Raw genomic sequence first — 20,566 nt, 5'->3', positions numbered from 1 at the left:
TTAACATTATTTTTTAATGTTATTATTATTATTATTAATATTATTATTATTAGGTAGCAGTAGTAGTGGTGGCAACGATAATACAGAAAATGCTTGTCGGAATACAGGTGGGGAAAAAAACTCCTCAACGTGAGGTGTAGTTGTAGTTGCAGGCGCTGCCTGCGGGGGCGCTGCAGAGCAGCTGTGGAAAAATCGCATTGTTTATTTAGCGTGGAGGGGAAGCGCGTAGAGCGGAGGGGGCGGTGCGGGAACGGCAGCTCCATAATAACCGTAACAATATCGATAATCTGCTTGTACTCGCTTTAATGCTGCCAACGGCGCTCGACGCTCGACGAGGAGTTCTGTTTTTAGCGCGTGTGAGGAACTGAAGCCATGCAGTGAGCGTTAACGGCTAAGCGCGCGCTGCCCGTGAGGATGTAGACAGCGCGCATCGCTTCTCGCTCGTTGGGTTTGATTTCTGCGCTTTTTTGTGCATTTCTCGCCTTTGTTTGGGGTCGTGCTGTTTGATGCCAGAGCGGCCGGTAGAGAGACAGAGAGAGAGAAAGAGAAAGAGAGAGAGAGAGAGAGAGCGAGAGAGAGAGCCGCGGATTGCTGGAGGTTCGGCTTTTTGTTGTGTTTTTGATGCTGGAATCGAGCTGAGCTGAAGAAGATGTGGGTGAACCCCGAGGAGGTGCTCCTGGCCAGCGCGCTGTGGATGACCGAGAGGGCCAATCCGTACTTCATCCTACAGAAGCGGAAAGGACACGGAGACGGTGGAGGAGGGCTGGCCGGTGAGTGCTGACTAGCGTCGGTCGCGTTCACGTTACTACACTGGGCAGTGCGCGTAAACGCGTAAAGGCCGAGGCTTTGTGTGAATGGATGAGTGAACGGGCTCCTGCTGTGGTGTCGCCGCGTGACGAGTTTGTGGTATTTAGAATGAGGGTGATTCAAATTGTGATGACTGCATGGGGCCAGGTCGTGGGTCAGGTGTTTGGAAGGGTCACTAAAGTCCACCTCATGCGTTAGAAGCAGGAATTGGGAGAATATGCGTGTTGGAGCACACGTCTTGTGTTTGGAGGGTCACGCAGGTAGAGGTGTGCGATATGGCAGAATGTCATATCACGATATTTCAAGTTTCCCACGATATTTTGTTCTGACATCTGATAGGTTAGAACAAGCCCACATTTTTAAAATACAACCGGAAACTATTTTACACTATGTCTTACTTTAAATCCAGGTAAACCTGATTAATTATGCTCTTTGTAATCAAACATGACGATATCCATGATGATATGGTCAGAAAAGCAGTTACAATCTCAGTCATGATAACGGTAAATATTGTCATATTGCTGACTCCACACACAGGTCTATCTAATGAGCCTCACAAGTTAGGTGTTTTGGGGTCACTCTTGTTCTCGTCATGTACGTCCAAGTCATGCTTGAGATGTTTTGAAGTCACGCATGCTGATTACACGTGAGGTGTTTTGGAGTCACGTGTGCCCAGTGATGCATTTCATATAGTAAAATTCCTAATTTAACCAGATAACGTCAACCAACAGTCAAGAAAAAGAGGCAAGAACCATTCCTACTGGACAGTCCTCACCTAAGTCTGAAGGTCCCTATCTTAGTGAGAAATCCTGACGTGTGGAACACCTCCTACACAATTTCTGGTGTTTATGGTCACACATGGCCGCGTTAGATATATCCAGGTCACACCTCAGTTGTTTATGCTCATGCACGGCCACATCATGGATGACCGAGTCACATTAGGTGTTTATGGTCTGGCATTTCCAGGTCATGGGCCATGTAAGTTAACATCACATATCAGGTGTTTGAGGTCACTGCTGTCCAGATGCAGGGCTGAATAGGTGCTGTCCCACTGTATGTAATTACTGTAGCAGTGCTTTACTGTTGTTTCGCAAGTATTCAAAAATAGATAATTCTTATTTAATTACAATCTGCTCTTAATAGATTACAGCGTTTAAGGGCCGTGGATACAGATCAAAAAAATCTTAGTTTAGGTCACAATACCGGAGGGATTATCCACTGAAAAGCTTTTTTAAGACCAAGATCTGAGCCCAGGTTTGATCATTGTAGAGAAAAGTGTTGAAAGATCTTAACAGTGAACAATAGAGCAATAGAGCCTACATGAATTCTTATGCGTTGAGTAACAGTTGCAAAAGTACAGTATCTTTAAAAACAATGGCCTTTTTTAAAGCTCTAAAAACTTCTGTATAATTACAAGCTCTAGATGACGTGTGACTCCTCAGATGAGACGTCCGTTTTTGTTTACACCTGACCGTGTGCTGTTCTCGGCTGTAGAACGCTCCTCTGGCACGCTTACACAGGCTCCTCTGAGTGCGTGCAGAGAAGCAGAGCTCACTGAGACATTCCTGCTGAATCATTGCACCAGCTGTGTGCATTCATTGCTTAAAGTGGGCCACCGACAGAAGCAGAGCAGAAGAATCAATATAATCCCTGAAGGTGCAGGAGGGATTGTATGAGGAGGGGGGACTCACTTTTGTTAGCCTCTCGTAATTGTGAAAAAGCAAAGCTATTTCCAGAGCCACGTTGAAGGAGCTGATTCAAGACAAAGTGTTTCAGTGAACTGTTCCCAAATGCACAACCCATAAAAAAACGCAGGTCTCCTAACAGCCACCTGCAAGACCTGGTAGACCACCAAAACTGTTACCTTCAGATAAACAGCACTTAGAGATTTCATTTTTGAGAGAGTGGAGAAAATCAACTCCACTCTTGATTCAGATCTGAAGAATCTCACAGATGTTTGTGTCCATCCTTCCACTGTGAGAAAACATCTCGGCACTATGAATCTAAAAGGATGTGTAGCTGACAAGACGGTAGTAAGAAAAGGAAATTGGCAAAAAAAAAAAGAACAAAATTTGCAAATCAAATAAGGAAGCTGCTGGTAGAACAATGGACTGACCACCCCAGAGTCCAGACCTCAGTATCACTGAATGTGTTTGGTTTTATCTGCATTGTGAAAAGAAGAAAAATGCAACCAACTTCTAAGACTGAACTTTGCAGATGCAGAAAAGGTTCCTGCAGATTTCTTTGCACATCTGAAAGCAAGTCTCCTGAAAAGAATGAAATCTGTAATGAATATAAAGAGAAATTTGATGTTAGATTTAGTGTTGAGGTCGGTTTCTGTTGAAAATATGATCCTGATTTCCTCTCTGAGTGGTCTCAGAATTTTGCGCAGTTCTGTAAGTTTTCATTTCTCACCCAAAATGGCAACTTAAAAATCTAAAAATCACATGGTATATTGCTTTTACTGTCTATATGCCACAGAACGTTGTGTATTCAGTGCAAAACAAATCAGAATTTCACCACTGAAAGCTTAATAAAGCTTTGAACAGTAATCAGTTTTAATCATTGTGAGATTTTACAGCCTTCGCTTATGTTGTTCTGATGTGAGGGAGAAAAAAAGACTGTCCCACTGAAGAGCGCTCATTCTGCAGAAGATTTTCCTTTGGGAATCATAGCATATGTGAGTGTGTCTGTGTTTGGAAAGAAGTGCCTCGAAATTACTGAGCTGCTCCTCATTTGTGTGCAGTAGATTAACTGAGGCTACTGACATTCATTGAGCTTCTACAAACGGAATGTATTCCTCAGTAGGCCATCTTAGCAGCAGTAGAGGCTATCTAACTAAACCTTACCTTATCTTACAGAAAATCAATGTTGAGTACAAAACCTGAGAAGCGTTTTGACTGACATGTACTTCTCCTAGGTCTCCTTATCAGCATCCATAGGTAGGTCAGTATGTCATCTCCCACTGCCACCAGTGTTGTTATCTGTAATTGCCCAATTGAAGCTGCGTCATGCTTTGTTGTTGATGAGATATGTATCATTAAAGGGGATGGTAGTAAGGAGCTTCTGTTTTCAGTTACTACCTAACACGCCAGGCCTTTGATTTCAGGAAGATAGTAGCTGTTCCTCAGCCAATCCGTTTGAAGCACTACACAATAGAACAGCCTTCAATCCTGATCTTTCACGTGTTGTCTGGATCTCGTCCACGAGAGCCCGCAACACTATGTGTTTTTGTTTTGGCCATGTGAGAAGCACACCTGACCGAAGATTTGATGGCAGTTGCTGTGGTTAAATCAAGCACATGTGCTGAGAAGCTGCTCACCAAGCAAAGTAAATCCTTGATTTTTCTAATCTTTGGAGAAATTAGCGGGCACATGTGCGTAAGTCCATTAGTTCCTGCGAGGGACAGGATCTTAGTCGCAGCGCGGGTGGGTGGCGATGATGTCATTGTTATGTAAATGCGTGAGCGGAGTGCCAGTTGGCGCTGAGAGGAGAGGCAGAGAGCTTGGCACACTGGCCCCACCTTTTCTGCAGCTTTGCCCGGAGAAGGCCAGGGCAGCCAGGGTTTGGATGAAAGCTCCAGAGGCACATGCACCATCCACGTTTGGCACCAAGGCCTGGGCTGAGCTGGAGAACGTGAAAGGATCAAATCTGAGATTGTGGTCTTAACTAAAGTGAGCAGAGAAGCTCAGTTGTAATGAAGTAGCTTGGCCTGGCCACATGGATGGGGGGCAACTTCGGACCATGCCAGTGGATGCCCTTAGGTTAATTAACACTATTGAGACCAAACAAGAGTGGGTAAGGTATTTATTTATGTGCATTCATGCTCCAGTACAGGCCCTACTGCCCCTTTGCAGGCAAATTCAGTCAAACCTCTGCTTCCGTATCATTAAATAACTCATTGTTTGTTGTTGCTTTAATGCCAAGCCCAGTTTCCCAGCTTATCTAACAGTCTAGGGTGGAATAAAGGCAAGAGAAAGAGGAATAATGTTGTTTTTGTGCTCTGGAGAAGTAAGCATACAGGCAGCTGCTGCCCAGTTTATTGCTTTTCACCGCAGACCTCTTAGGTTCATGTTATTCGAGACCGTATTGATTTTAAGCCTTCGCCAGTGAGCGACGCTCCGCCTGAGCAGAAGCCAGAAATCAAATGGAAGAGAATTGAAAGCAGGCTGCAGTTAAACATGACAATAATGAGAGAAATGATTATTTCGCCTGAAAGCCAGCTCTGTGGCTTCCAGCGTGGAGGACGAACAGTAGATCGGTTTGTATTGTCTGGGCTGAACTCGCAGGACAATAGGTTCCGCTAAATGACCTTGCCTCTGTTTCTATCCGCAATACATCACATGACCCTGCCTGTTCCTCTCCAGCAAGCAAGGAAAGCACGGCTCACCAGCTTTTAAAGAAGGAACCGAAATGGCCATCTGGCCGGGAGGAGTCCTCACATTTCCACATTTACGGTCAGGGCTGGAGAGAGGAAGTTAGATCCATTTGTGGCCGTTTTATCATTAGACTCATTGTTTGCCGGTTTGTGTATGTATTTTGGCCTTTTGGAAGCCCAACATGTCTTGAGCTCCACACCAGAAGATTTTGCTTTGGAATAGTCTATAGCGATTTCAAGTTGGTTGCAGTGGCTCCCAACTTTAGTCAGTAAAAATCTCTTTGATGTCTGCCATCACTCAAATAACCCCAAAGCAAGTTGAATTCATCCGTAATTCTTTGAAGATGAAGTCCACCAATTTAAAGACTACTGCATAGTTCAGTTGTTGAGATGGAAACAAAGTCATGCAGAGATGCAAAATGACTCATTGCAAAGAAACTTACTGACTTATATCTTTATAACGGTGGTTGTAGTAACCAGGAATTGCGATGTATACAATGCATACATAGACTAATCTAAAATGAACCGTGAACCTACATATGTCTTCTGTGTTTATGTGTGTAATGTTGATAATGGTGAAGTTTCCTCTGGGTACTAGTTTGCCTTAAAACATCCTGTATGTACCTCCGCCAAGAACGTAATTAAAAATATACATTTTAGACAAAAGCTTATCTCAGAACTGTCATAAAACAATGTCTTCGGCATCAGGCAATGCTACTATTTCATGTGAAAATTTACAGTCAAGTAGCTTTTAGAGGTGTTATGCTCTTTGGCCATCTGGTTCACCACTGCAGTTCTGATTTGGTTTGTCTAGAATGAAGCATTTCACATCAAACCTTTAATATCAGTACTAGAAAAGGAATTTGAGAGGTTCTCAGCCTCAGTAGCTAGATATGTTAATTCCATGACTCAATAAAAGAGATTTAGCACCTTTGTTTATGGTTGGAGATTTCCACCAAGCTATATTTGATGTGTTTACCTGTGGATTTTGGGAAAATCTTTATCTGTTATTCCTGGCTAATACTGGCAAATATCAACTTTTTTTACTTAACCCATGTAAAATCTTATAAATATGAAAAATGATTGCTCTCCTTCATAAAAAACTTGTTTGTAAATCTATGAAAATTTGAAAAGCTTGGAATTGAAGGCTAAGGTGAGCATTTATTGGTTTTGTAATGAAACGTGATGTACGAGCAATCCTGAGAATGATGTGCAAGCATTAAGGTGTTGGATGAGCAGGAAGAACAGGTTTGTTGGCTGTGCTTAAGGGTGCAATCATGTGATCTATTTGTTTCTCCACCCTCTTGAGGTTTATTTTGCAGTCCTTGTTTTCCTTACCCTACATATTAGTCACACAAGATTCTGGCCTGGCCTTTTTAGTCAAGTCACAGAATATTTTTTGTCATCTTCTTTCTCCAATTTTTTTGCCTGATTAACCCTTTACTGCTCTCTTTTTGTGTTTGTGCCATGTGTTTGTGTTAGGCATGTAAAGGTGGCTCACTCATCTGATCAGTACTGTGAATGCAGACATGCTGTCAGCCTGTGATTGTGTACTGAAATGCCAGCATCAGGATATGAATGTGGTTCAAATCAGAATGTACCCATTTAGATCTCATTTCAAGGAAAACAGCATATGGTTATTGGGGTGTTATGATTTTCATGCATGTCTAAGCATGGTCTAAGTGGAAAAACTTAAGGATGATTAGGACTAATTGGATTGCCAATATGTTGGCTGCACTTATGTTTTCAGCTCAATTTCAACCCATGGGTCCTGCTTCATCTGTCAAATTAGACAGTCAGTTCATTACAGCTGAGTTCCCTGTTCAGCGTGTAGTTCTGTGCGGGCTGTCAGAAGGACAGAGCGAAGAGGGTTGCAGATGAGGAGCGAGTGGGAGAGATGGAGCTATTGATATGTAATTGTATTCAGATGCCTTATTTAAGGAGCCCCTGAAGCAGAAGAACGGCTTCTCAGAAGACCCTGAGAGAGAGAGAGAGAGAGAGAGAGAGAGAGAGAGAGAGAGAGAGAGAGAGAGCGCGTGTGTGTGTTATTGTGTGGATGAGCATCAGTCAGTCTGCAGATACAGAAGAGAACTGAGAGTCCTCCCTGCAGACAAACACAAAGCCATGCTTCTGCTTTTACCAGAGCTGCCATGCTGTTGCCTTTGAATGACACTAATGTTGCTTTCATACACACCCCTTCAAAGCAGCTCACAACTAGCTGCAAAATCTCTAGCTTCTGTCAAAGGCTGCTGAGGTGTACTGGGAAGACTTTGGGGGAAGACCCCCCCAGTTTTCCAAATCAGATTTTTGGCTCTTCCCACAAACCCCTCAGAATCAGCCAGATGTTGTGAGAGAAAATGGTGCTAAATATTGTTTTATGTCCAAATGTGTCTCATTGACGCCTCCTTTACATATCAGCTTTCATGTATGGCCGTCAGACACTGGTATATGTTACAAGCTATTCATGCTATCAGTATTAGCTGAGAAGCTGCAGAGCTTCTCGGCTTGTAGCGAGGCCTAGGAGACCGCCGCGTCACCTGAAGCAGCTGGCTGAGCGAGGGGTGCCACAGGAATGCTGGTTAGTCTTAATACTACAAAGATGGTTCTTCAAGGGTTCTTCAGTAAAGGCAGTGGTTCTGTTTAGAATCATGAGTTCTTTAAAGATCCATTTCATGCTTAAATGGTTCATTGCATTGTGAAATAGCAGAGCCCTTTTGGTGCAATATAGAGCAGTTTTCAAAAAGGTTCTATATAGAACCATATACAACACATTCTCTATCAAACTGAAGAACCATTTTCGAAAAGGTTGTATATAGAACCATATACACGTTCTCTATTAATCTGAAAGAACCAATTCTCACTACAGGTGAGAAATGGTTCTTCAAATTAATTTGAGGAACTGCAACTCAAAAGTGCAGAATATATCCACGATATGCTCAGAATAGAGTATTGCAACATAATTTACCACAATACTGATAAATATTGTCAGTTTGCCCACCCCCGATTTGTGGCATATCAGTAAAACAGCGATGACAAAACTCATATTTTAAGAAGGTATACTAGATAAACTGTTATATCGCCCGCTAATAGGTGCCAGTATACGAATACCGAAATCAATATTCCTATTCGGGTGCTTGTTCCATTTCAGCACAGAAAATATACAGATCAGCACTTCAATGTAGTGATGCTTTTCTGTTTTAACAAGAGTGTAAAATGGTTTTGTGAGTATTGGAGGTGGGCAATATGGTAAAAATCTAATATTGCAATACTTCAAGAAATTTTTGTTGTGATATTTTTTCAGACATCTGATCAGAGAAAAAAAGAACCAGCAGTGTGGCATTTAAAAAATTGCTAAAGAACTGTGAATACAATGATTTTTATTCAATATTTGGCACTAAATCCAGTCAAACATGACTCATTTTGCTCTCATTATAATGAAAAATGCAGTTGGTCAGTGTGTACAAGGACTAATTATACCCATAATATTTTCAGAAAAGCATATTGTATTGTATTGTGAAATAATTTTTCATGATAATGATATATATGGTCATATTGCCCGGCCCTAGAAAGTATAATGGATTCTGTCAGCTCTAACTTCAGTAACAGAACAGTTTTCAGGCTGTGTCTTACTACATGAATAGGCACTGAATTGACTTTGTTAGCTGCCATTAACATTAACATTAGCTGTTTTCATACAGAACATGATTTTGCCCCAAATGATAAACTCTTACAGCTAAAGTTTCCTACCAAACAGTCTATGCTATCCTATCCTATTTCCTACCAACTACTCCTGTGCTTTACTGTCCGTATCAAGAACCAACAGGCCAAGTGGCGTTTCACTGTCTAATCACATCTTCACCTCTTTAACAGCTATGCGTGAATGTTTTATTGCAGTTCCTGGGTCACTTAAAAGGACTGATTGGCCTCTTGTCATGTTCACGCCTGTTTGGTAGCTGGTGTGAAACCATTGTGTCTTGATGCGTGAAACTGTGCCACACCAACCTAAAACTGCTGAGGTGTGAAAGTGTTCAGCGGAGCCTTTTCAGACGCCTCCAGCAGTCATTGTTTGAAGCCCAGCGACCGGCTTTGATTCATTTTATTTAGGTGACAGAAACTGACGCTCTGTATTTCCGTCTCACTCTCTCACTCACTCACTCACTGTCTCACTCACACATACACGCAGATAACCCGTTAACAAGTGGAGTACCACATTGCCAAACCTAAGAGGTGTATAATAATGGACATCCCCAGTTAGCTACGTGTCACATCTGTGTGAATCATTCCAGTGCAGTCGCTTCATCATGGTCATATGCTTCACAAAGTTATGGAAGTGTGGAATGTTTCTTTTTCACTTCCATAGTAAACATGTTGTACTCTCTTTGAGTTTAGTTTTCGGCTTGTGTGTAAAAAGAGCAGTCCAGGGTTTTTTCCAATCACACAGTCAAAATGCTGTTTTCCCTGGAACACCTTTTATTTACACCTTGACTGCTGTTATGATCATGATTTTTTTTTATGCATCATGAAATCTCAGATTTCACCACAGTTTGATTGGATTATTTTAGTATGATTTTCATACAGTGTTTGACAGTGATACATTTTAATATGTGTATTTTTCTTTATTAAATATTATTACAATTACATTCCAAAGTTTGTGCAGTTGAATTGCCATCATGATGCACTGATGCATTTTTACACTCCTATTTCCCACATTTTCCCATTCTCTCTAAAGTTACTAATGAAGAATTCCTTGTTTTCCTGCAGGTTTGCTAGTGGGAACTCTGGACGTAGTGCTAGACTCCAGTGCCCGTGTGGCCCCGTACAGGATCCTTTACCAGACGCCCGACTCTCTGGTCTACTGGACCATCGCTCACGGTAACATGCTGTCTTCAGTAACCCCCCACACCCCCACCACCCCCTTTCCACAATATTCTCTCACATCCGGCCTCTTTCTCTGGTGATCTCCGAATGCCAGCCATTACATCATGCCCCACTGGGCTTAAGGGGGGGCAGTCAAAAGCTCAGAAATCAATGATCTTTATCCTCCTTCCCTTCAAATGGTGTTTAACTGGTGTGTACATGATTGTATGATCTCAGCGCTTGAATGATTGAGTAGTAGGCATTGAGGTGGTGTTTTGGTAGGAGGATGAGTCCTTATATAAACTAGGGATGCACCATATATGAATCGTGAGCCCATGCCAGTGTAGTTTTTTGCATATATATCTGCTGATGCTGATCGTATAAAATAGATCTGTGTGTATTAACATTACAGAAAAGATCATTTTTATAGAATCACAAGCAGTGGTGTAATTGCTCGAGTGGGAGGGTGGGTTCAAATGGTCAGGTGGGGTATATATCCAAGACAACTTGGTGCGTAAATTTAAAATATGAATGACTTTTAAATATGTATGATAGATTAGGCTTATTTTCTATGCACATTTCTGCTGGTGCCAATACATAAACAGCACATTATAACGTAGAAATCCATCTGAATTAGCATTATATAGAAATGTGATGTGTATCTGTAAAGCTAATCCAGGTGGATCTATTCCCAGTGTGGCTTTTATACTGTAAAATAAATAAAATGTAGACATTTTAGTGCTGTAGCCCAGTGTTGTCTAAACATTCTGCTGTTCCAGAGAACAATAAATACATCATTAAATATTGGTTTGTAATATCGGTCAAATCTAAACATCCGTCCGATGCTGATACATCTTTTAAGCAGTTATCTGACGATACCGATATCGATATTACTCTGCATCTCTAATAAAATTGCTCAGGTCTTTGGCCGTGGTTTGTGTTGTTTACTCTGATGTGCACTGCTACTGGTGCACTATTGATCGAAGAGCCAAAAATCTCCCTCTTAGCTGCAGGCTTTCAAGAATAGTGCATCTGAGCGTGCTTAATCGAATTTGGCCTTGGCACTTACGGTAGCTGAGTATGATATTCTCCATCCCCTCAGCAGTCTTCACTGCACTGTTTAGAACCACAATCACTCTACCTGTAGTGTGAAGGCAAATAATGGCTCTGCTCAGATTAAAATCAGTGCTACATTATTTCTTTCTGCAAAAATTGTATCCTGGCAAATCAAATCAGCTTAAATGTCGTCAGTCATTTCTCCTCATTTTGAGTGATGAGTAATGTCAGATATGATTGACTACAGTTTAGCTGATGTTACTCGTTCCATGTTTACAGTACATAGAATCATTTCTGTTATTACTCATTATGAGTGTGCTGCGAGATTATTTTTGGAGAATCTGAGAGAGAGAGAGAGAGATGGAGGGACTCCTCGCCCCCCCCTGAGGGAGACAGTGTTCTCTCCAGGTCTTTAATGTGGTCTGAGCAGGACGGGGGCTGCTCAGAAGGGGTGGGCAGATTTTACAGCATTCACCACTTCACTGCTTCACTTCCTGCACAGCGCACTTCATTTCTTTAGCTCACTGTGAGTGTCCCTGAAAAACTGTTGACATATATTTTTCACTAAATTTTCTTCCTTCCTTACTTTATTGTTTGTTTGTTTTTGTTTGTTTGTTTGTTTATTTGTTTCTTTCTTTCTTTCTTTTTCTTTCTTTCTTTCCTTCTTTCTTTCTTTCTTTCTTTCTTTCTTTGTTTTGTCTGCATATCCATCAGTTTCTTTTGTCTAATTTCTTTCTTTATTTCTTTCTTTCTGTTTCTTTTTTCCTTCCTTCCTTCATTTCTTTTGTCTACATATCCTTCCGTTCTTTAGTTTATTTTCTTTCTTTCTTTCTTTCTTTCTTTCTTCTTTCTTTCTTTTCCACATCCATCTATCTTTTGTGTAACTTCAAGGTGCCTGAAATATTGGTTTACAGTGCATGTATTTTTCAGTAGATTTTTCCTTCCTTTCTTCCTTCTTCCGTCCTTCCTTAATTCCCTCTTTCCTTCTTTTGTTCCTGCTTTCCTTCCCATCTCTAACCATAAATCCATTTCTTTATCACACTGTGAGTGATCGTGTGTGTGTGCGCGCGTGTGTGTGTGTATAGTACTCAGTAATATTCCCAGCTGTATGTCAGATTGTATGTTGGTCAGGGTTTTCGTTCTGAGAGCTTTTGAAGTGACTTCTCTCGAGAGTCATTACTGCACTGCTGAGAAATATCAGGCCATAATGTACGGCCCCATATTATGCCTATATTTCTTTGACTATGATAGGTTCGGATTCTGTATCTGAGCACACACCAGTGTTAAAGGACTAATACCAACATCTTGACCAAAAGAACAGCGTCTCATTCTGTGTCAGAACTCCAGATCTGGCACCAGAGGAAGCTCACGTTTTGCCTTTTTTGCCTTCTTTTTAGCCTTGCTTTTAATTCCGTCTTGATTATCACTGAAGCACTTTTGATGCTGTGCACTTCTTATTAATTACTCCCTTTGTGAAGAACAGTTTATGGCTTATCCATGGATTATGGCATGTTAATATTGGAATTTCGCTTTATTAGAGCCTCTTTCAGTAAGCTCCAAAGCCTTTTAAAAACAGCTGCTATTACTGCAACACCTGCTGCAGACAATCAAATCTTATCTACAGTTTGCAGATTAAGCTGTCTAAAAGAAATGACTCTGTCAGCTCTTATAGATGTTTTAGTGTGAAAAAGTAATAGGTGTCTAGAGAAGGTGTAGTCTGGGGCAAAACTGTTTGGAAGCTGAGACCAAGTTAATGATGGTAAGGTACTTACGACAGCTGTTAATAAATATTGAAGAGACTGCACAAGCCGGACCCTTGCTTTGAGTCTGTGTCTTGTTAACGACAACCTGGGCACAGTGGATGATTTTCTAGCTCTGAGTCTGTCAGACATTAAAGAAAATGACAAAAAGAGGCCGGCAGAGACCACAGCCAGGTCATGCTTTCACCATGTGAGCACCCGAAACATAGAAAACAGACTGATTATTACGTAATGTAGCCGTATTTTTATGTGATACGGCTGCAATAATTGAAACTTTAAAAAAACCTATTTGGAGTTCATGCACACTGTAGTGAGATAGAAGCAGGTTAGAATAACTTACAACAGGCCTACTGTTAGAGTTTTAGTGAAGCACTGATACCTTGTATATTCACCAGCTGATGGTGACTGAACCTGCTGATTAAAAATGCAATATATTAACAAGCTCTAGTGTAATGTAAAATTTTGACGTCTTTTGAGGTCCGTGCCGGTCGCGGTCAAGCTCCAGTGATCTGACGTGAATTGAACCTTGTATATGCAGGTAACTAATGGAGGCCCGTTGGAGCTAAGATAAGCTTATTATGTGGACAGTGCAAATGGCTAATATGTGAAAATTAGTGTAGGTCCATGGGGAGCTGTATAGATATGGAATATATAATTAGGCCATGTATTACATTTAAGCTAAGCTCTGTCATTTTCTGCATTTTTATGTTTAGCAATTAAAGACAGTGTTAAAGGTTTGCTACAGAAGAAATTGCCATTTCATTGTGAAGAAGAAATTTCAATTTGCACAATTGTTAGAGCTGCGTGATGTGGACAAAATACTAGTATCTCCAGTATGTTACATAAACACCTTGTTTCTTCAGAACACTCGTCTGGAGTCATGATTGTGTGCTGTGAGCAGGTTAACCCGGGTTAGAGGGCTTATTTGGACATGGCTTCTGCAAAGGCCAGTGTCCTAATAATGATAAACAAACAATATATTGTGCAGCTCTAACAGTTTTCAGTTTATTATTTTAAAATTGTTATGTATTAAGGTGAATAGCTTGTCGCTATCGTCTGTAGATGCTCACGGTTTGTGCTGTGTATGTGTGTATATTTCTCAGGGAGCTCCAGAAGAGAGATCACCGAACACTGGGAGTGGCTGGAGCACAACCTCCTGCAGACTCTGTCCATCTTTGAGAATGAGAACGACATCACTACCTTCGTCAAGGGCAAGATTCAGGTGAGTATTACACCACGCTCAATAACAATAACAACACGGAGCACGGCCATTTTTGTTAGCAGGTTCTGTTGGTCCGTGTGAGGTGGTTTGGAACAGGACTATTGTTTACTGAGGTTCAGGTTCATTATAGAAGGCCGTTCATTCCACAGTTATTCCTGTCAGACTGTAAAAATACTGACACTACAGATTCATTTTTGATAAAAATCATGGATCTTGTAGGTAATCACTTAAATGATAGTCCTATCCAGGTAAAAGTAATGGCAAAATGGGCTTTATAATTCTAAGGGTTTGAAGCATGTGGTTTTTCAGGGGAAGACTATTTAATAGCTCAGTTCTTCTTTCTCTTAGGCCTCATGAGGGATCATGAGACCAAGATTAGTTACTCACAACTCACTGAATTTGCCCTTTATTAGCTTTTGAAGGAACTGTTTTAGGCCAGCATATTAGACTGATGAATGTGTTGCATAACATATCACACACTTGGTCATCATATAAACATACATAGCTTTAAAATAGATCAGATAATTGTTCATATGGCTACATTCTTTAAAAATGGTTCTTTAAAGGTTCTTTTTTAAAAGGGGATGGTTCTGTTTAGAACCATGAATGCATACATAAATGGTTGTTTGCATGGAGGTTGATGGAGAATGTGTTGTATATGGTTCTGTATAGAACTGTTTTGGGAAAAAAGGGTCCTTTTATTAACATGATGTCAAGCTTGCAACAGTAGAAGAACCTTTTTGGTGCTATCTAGAATCATTTTTAAAAATGTTCTGTATAGAACCATATACAACACATTCTCCATCAATCAGAAAAACCATTTTACCATGCAATGAACCATTTAAGCCTGAAATGGTTCTATGTAGAACTCAAGTAAACTGTAAGTGAGTGTAAAGGTTACCCTGTAGGTGAAATTGGTTTGGTAAATGTTATGTTTATGTTTATGAAATTAGTTCTTGTTTTTTGTGTTGCTCGTTGCTTTATGGGCCGAACACAGAGACAAAAGAGAGTTGTACCTGTTCCCTGCTGTTATGTTAGCGAAAGACACAGATGATAGGAAACAGATGGTGTTTGTATTTGCAGTTGCTTTCTGTCTGTCTCTCTCACTCACATTTCCTCACTCACTCCTTCACTCCTACCCTTACAGGGTATCATTGCCGAATACAACAAAAATCATGATATCAAGGAGGACGATGACACAGAAAAATTCAAGGAGGCCATAGCGAAGTTCCGGAAGCTCTTTGGAATGCCGGAGGAGGAGAAGCTGGTGAACTACTACTCCTGCAGTTACTGGAAGGGTAAAGTACCCAGGCAGGGCTGGCTCTACCTCAGCATCAACCACCTCTGCTTCTACTCCTACCTGCTGGGGAAGGAGGGTGAGTGTTATAGCGAGATACAAGCACAAAAACATCTCCTCTCTATTGTAAAACCTTGTGTCTCTGAAATGGTCATTTTATATGGGAACAAAAACAATGGGCTTCATTCACTAACTGTGCTTAAGAAGAACTTTCTTCTGAAAAAACACTTATGCAGTTTGCACAGTGAGTCTGACATTCACCAGTGTTTTCTTATTTGAGATTTGTTCTTAGGTAAGAACAGAATCTACAGACACTCAAGAGCACAAAGTTTTAAACAGTTTTGCACTTTAAGAAGACATGCACTATAGTACAGTTTATATGTATAATGTATGTATGTTTTTCAGGGCCTATGGCCCTTTACATTGTGTATAAATTTATTTTTTTATAGTTTTAATTTAAGTTTAAAAACTTGTATTGTAAGTGGCAGCTAGTATTTTTAAATCTTGAACATAACAGTAGATAAATAACAAATAAATTACTAAATGAAAGTTATAAGATCTTATGATAGCAATGATATGTAACATAATCAATCTGTGTAAATGCACACGACCAGTCATGTTAATCTAAACTTCTACTTTATTGAAAGTAAAATTTGTTTCTCAGATAGGCTGAATCTGATGTCTGCTGTAAATTCAAATGTAAAAAAGTAAACAAAAAAATGTTTTAAATGCTGAATAAAAAGTGAATCTCAGAAACAATAAAGTCTCATCATATAGCTGATTGAGTGTGTAAAGCTGCATCAAGGCAAAAGGGAGGCTAATTTCTAAAATATCTGCATAATTCTGTAGATCTTATTGCATAGTTCTGCTGTCTTTTGTTATGATCCAAAAATGTAGAAAATAAAAAAAAGTAAAAGACAAGATCGACCTTCTATGAAAAGATGTGTCCAAACTTTTGACTGGTGCGTGAGCAGCTGCTTATGGAGTTACTGTGGTGTTAACACTGCTGTTTGTTCCTCTCCCCATTATAGCCAAGCTGGTGGTCCGCTGGGCAGATATCACACAGCTGGAGAAGAATGCCACCCTCCTGCTGCCGGACATGGTGCGAGTCAGCACACGCTGCAGCGAACACATCTTCTCTGTCTTCCTCAACATCAACGAGACCTTTAAGCTCATGGAGCAGCTGGCCAACATTGCCATGAGGCAGCTTCTGGACAACAAGGGCTTTGAGCAGGACCGCTCTCTGCCCAAACTCAAGAAGAAGTCACCCAAGAAAGTGTCAGCCCTCAAGAGGTTAGTAGACAGTGCTAATGACTTTCGTTGCCAATGCTAATAAACAGAGCTAGAGCGAGGTTTGAAGTAGAAAGGAGAAGGAAGTGAGGCTGCATCTGGTTCACTGATAAAGGGTGCATTAAATAAACATGGCATACCTGAAGAAGTTGGCATAAGTGTTTATAGCGTACTCATATTTAGCTTTCAAGCTTTTAGACCAGACTGGATCTCTGTAGAGCTTCATTCTTCTGCATGTGTCCTCCCTACTCGTAATACATTATCGATTATAGACCTCTGAAGTCATTTCTAGCCGGCATCATGCCCATATAAGGAATTCTAGGTTTAGACAGTTTTCCTTTATAGGAAAAATAAATGCTGTTTTCGAAAATTGCTGCTGTCTCACCCTGTGTTTAAACAAAAGTGTCCCAAAGTCAAAACGTTTTGTCCTGCATTGATACTTAACCCAAATGTTACTGGGTCCTGTGGTTAACAAGGTCATCACTGAGTCAAAATATGAATAGTGCCACATCCATGCTACCAACACGCTAACACTCATGCATTGAAATGATGCTGCATGAAAGTTAAGTCTGCTACTGTACCTTAGCAACGTGTTCACCGCTACTTCAGAATGTTATGTCATTAAGTTGCAATTACAAGACCAGAGCCCAGTTGAGCTGACCTGCTGAATGAAACAATGGTTTTAGCAAGCTGTAGTTAGTGAACTGGCTAACACTGTGAGGATGCAATGACCTTATCAGTTGAGGAGGATGCAATGACCTTTCAGTGTCATTAAGTTCAGTTTTACATTTTGTGGACTTTCGCGGACAGTGGTGGTCTGAAATATGAGGGGGGCTGTTTAGCACTATTATGTAACAACATCAGCAGCTTGAACTCTTGGCTAATACTGCCACAGAAACTTAACTACCACACCTTTGGGACATTGTTTTTTCCCCACAGAGAGCGATTTGCCGTAGAGAAATCCAGCTTAGACCCAGTGTTCCTAGTATGGGCATGACGCCGACTACAAAATGTCAGCATGACTTCAGTGGTCTTTAGCACTGGCAGCACATAGACCTCTGAAGCTGTTCAGTCATTTTTTAGTTAGTGACATGCCCATATAAGAAACTCCAGGTCTAAATCTTTTTCCCCATTGGGTCTGTTGGCTCTGTTGTCAGACGCTGTTGTTAGTGTTTCACCTGCCGCATCTTGAGGGTAAATAATTCTGCGTAAGATGTTAGATGTTTGACTGGAGTGTGGACTGTTCATTTTCCAAATACGCATTTAGCACTAGGGGTGGGAATCACAGGCCATCTCACGATATGATATTAACACGATACGTTGCCCATGATATTGATGATATCATGTTACTGCGATTCTGTGATACTCGATATATTGCAAGACAGTACTTTATGATACATCACAATATCTGTGTAACTGAAGAAAATAAAATACTCCTAAACAGGCAAATAGCAGGAATTATTTATTTATTAGTGTCATAGAATTTGACCAACAATATGAAACAATGTGCACCAAATCGCATAGCTTAGCTTCACGCCTCTTTAACACACGTACACCGACTGCACGTGTCATCATTCCACTATTAAATAGTCACAACTGTGCCTCAGTGAAATCTTAACTGTGTTAACGAAAAAATATGTACAGAAATTATACATTAATGCATATTTTGCTTTCAGGCTTTTCCACTAGACTGGATCTCCATGTGTGCTCCCTATTCATACTCAATACATTACCAATCGTAGACCTCTGAAGTCATTTCTAGCCGGCATCATGCCCATATAAGGAATTCTATGTTTAAGCACTTTTTCTCTATAGGAAAAATGAATGCTGTTTTCGGAAATTGCTGCTGTCTCACCCTGTGTTAAACAGAAGTGTCCGAAAGTCAAAACGTTTTGTATTGAATTGAATTGTACTTTAAATTTAATTGTATTGTAAATATACACAGAAAAGATATATTAATGCAAAAATACGCATTTCTCTTTCAAAATACTGGTAGCCCTCGGGGACATAAAAAGGAAGTTTTGCTTAGAAACTGTATTAATTGTGGGCTGACTTTGAGTTGTGATAACATTAGCTCTTTTCTCAACAACCAGATCAGGATGATGACAAAGAAGTTGGCTATTCATGTTTGTTGTGTTGTCCGTGTACTTTTTTAAGAGTCAGTTCTTGCAAATCGCAGAGTCTTTGTCTATTTAATTTGTCCCTTCAATGCTGTAAAAGCCAAAGTGGGCCCAGACCTTTGACTTGAAAGAGGACGGTGCCTGTCTGACATGTGCCCCCCCCCCCGTTGTCCGCCATTCCCCCCCCCGTGAGTTTCTTTTGTCTTCACCGCAGGTTTACTCTATTAATTTGATTAGCACCTTAGCGCCACCATGTGGAGTCATAAAGTAGTGAATCTGGTAAATCAAATTGTAGGGGGGAGTCTGTTCAGAGCGTTTACAGCACATGCATGTTTCAATAAATAAATCGATATTTGGCTCCAGTTTATCGATAACGTATCGCAAAAGAAAGCAATACGATACATCAGCGTATCGATATTTTATCCCACCCCTATTTAACACCCATATCAGAAATGAAGGTGATGACCTGTATTTTTCAGAAAAGCGCCAGTGGTAGGTGACCTTGTTAGTTTGACCTTTTCACTCAAAGTTGAAAAGTTGAATGTGCCAACAGTTGTTTTAGAGTGCCAGTGCGCTGCTGCTGAGATTATGACAGCCACCTGTGCGCTGCATGCTTATGAAAATGATTTAAGCCTCAGTGCCGAACCCAAATTGCCCTTGTAAAAGAATTTGAGTGTTCAAGCATTTTATGAAGTGCAGAAAGATTGTAATGTAAATCTTTGGAAAATGGCCCGCTGCCAAGCTTATAAAACTGAACGTCGCAAATCTCATTTTTTGCAAAGCAAGCACACAGCAGTGCTTCTGAAATTATAAAAGCTTTCAACCTCAGTTGACTGGTGATAAATAGTTTTGCTGCTTGGTTATTAGAGTTAGAGCTGAAAAGATAGATATGCAGTCTTTGTGGATGTGTAATTTTAGTAATTAACTTGCTGCAGTGGTGTAATGGCTGGTCAGCTGACTGAGAACTGGTTCAGGTCAGGGTCGGGGAGTGGAGATCAGCTGAAAGTTACTCAACTCCAAGTTGCTCCTGAGGGAAAGAGCCTGTAGTTGGCCTATAAAAGCTGCTGTAGCCAACAGCATTAGATAAATGAAACAAATACTAATATGTTAGTCATGAATGGTGTTAATTATAGAAATAGTTGACCATGTACAGAAAGTGTTCTGTAATGTTCATGTGATACACGCTGTCATTCTGACAGATTGTAAAGCCTTACAGGAAGCCTAAGATATGGCCTCTATTGTTTTGTGCACCATAAAAGAAGAAATTGCTTGTTGCACAGATGAAATGTTGAATGATGTGGCAAAATAAGAGGAAATGACAGAAGGCTTGATAGGAAGATTAACTGATAGTAAATTAACTGAATATAAGTCACTGGTTTCATTGACCATAGAAAGCCCTAATGTCTCAGTGATGTTTCAGAAAAAGGGATGTTCTCAGAGCTGATGTTTCTGTTCTGTTCATCTCGTCCTTATATTTCTGCATCTCCAGAGATCTTGATGCCAGGGCCAAAAGCGAGCGCTACCGAGCGCTGTTCCGCCTGCCAAAAGACGAGAAGCTAGACGGCCACACAGACTGCACGCTGTGGACCCCCTTCAACAAGATGCACATCCTGGGCCAAATGTTTGTCTCCACCAACTACATCTGCTTCACCAGTAAAGAGGAAACCACCTGCAGCCTCATCATCCCCCTCAGAGAGGTCAGTCTGGGTAAAGCCTGAAGCAGGGCTGGGTAGAGTTTGTCGAGGATCCACTTACATAGAAAAAGATACACAATTTGAA

At 40.8% G+C, this 20,566-nt stretch overlaps 1 protein-coding gene across 1 annotated transcript in view; it reads left to right on the top strand.

Annotated features, from left to right (window-relative positions):
• Window positions 1-224: 224 nt before the first annotated feature.
• Window positions 225-20,566, top strand: part of tbc1d9 (TBC1 domain family, member 9 (with GRAM domain)) — a 45,536-nt gene continuing 25,194 nt past the window's right edge. The window contains exons 1-6 of the mRNA XM_036575001.1: window positions 225-770; window positions 9,947-10,057; window positions 13,962-14,080; window positions 15,228-15,456; window positions 16,409-16,670; window positions 20,277-20,484. Coding sequence (XP_036430894.1) covers window positions 650-770; window positions 9,947-10,057; window positions 13,962-14,080; window positions 15,228-15,456; window positions 16,409-16,670; window positions 20,277-20,484 — 1,050 coding nt within the window. The 5' untranslated portion in view covers window positions 225-649. The remainder of the gene's footprint in view (window positions 771-9,946; window positions 10,058-13,961; window positions 14,081-15,227; window positions 15,457-16,408; window positions 16,671-20,276; window positions 20,485-20,566) is intronic.

The sequence above is a fragment of the Colossoma macropomum genome, unplaced genomic scaffold (genome assembly GCF_904425465.1).
Source record: "Colossoma macropomum unplaced genomic scaffold, Colossoma_macropomum, whole genome shotgun sequence".
NCBI classification, from domain to species: Eukaryota; Metazoa; Chordata; class Actinopteri; order Characiformes; family Serrasalmidae; genus Colossoma; species Colossoma macropomum.
This window is presented reverse-complemented; position numbering and strand designations above follow the sequence as displayed.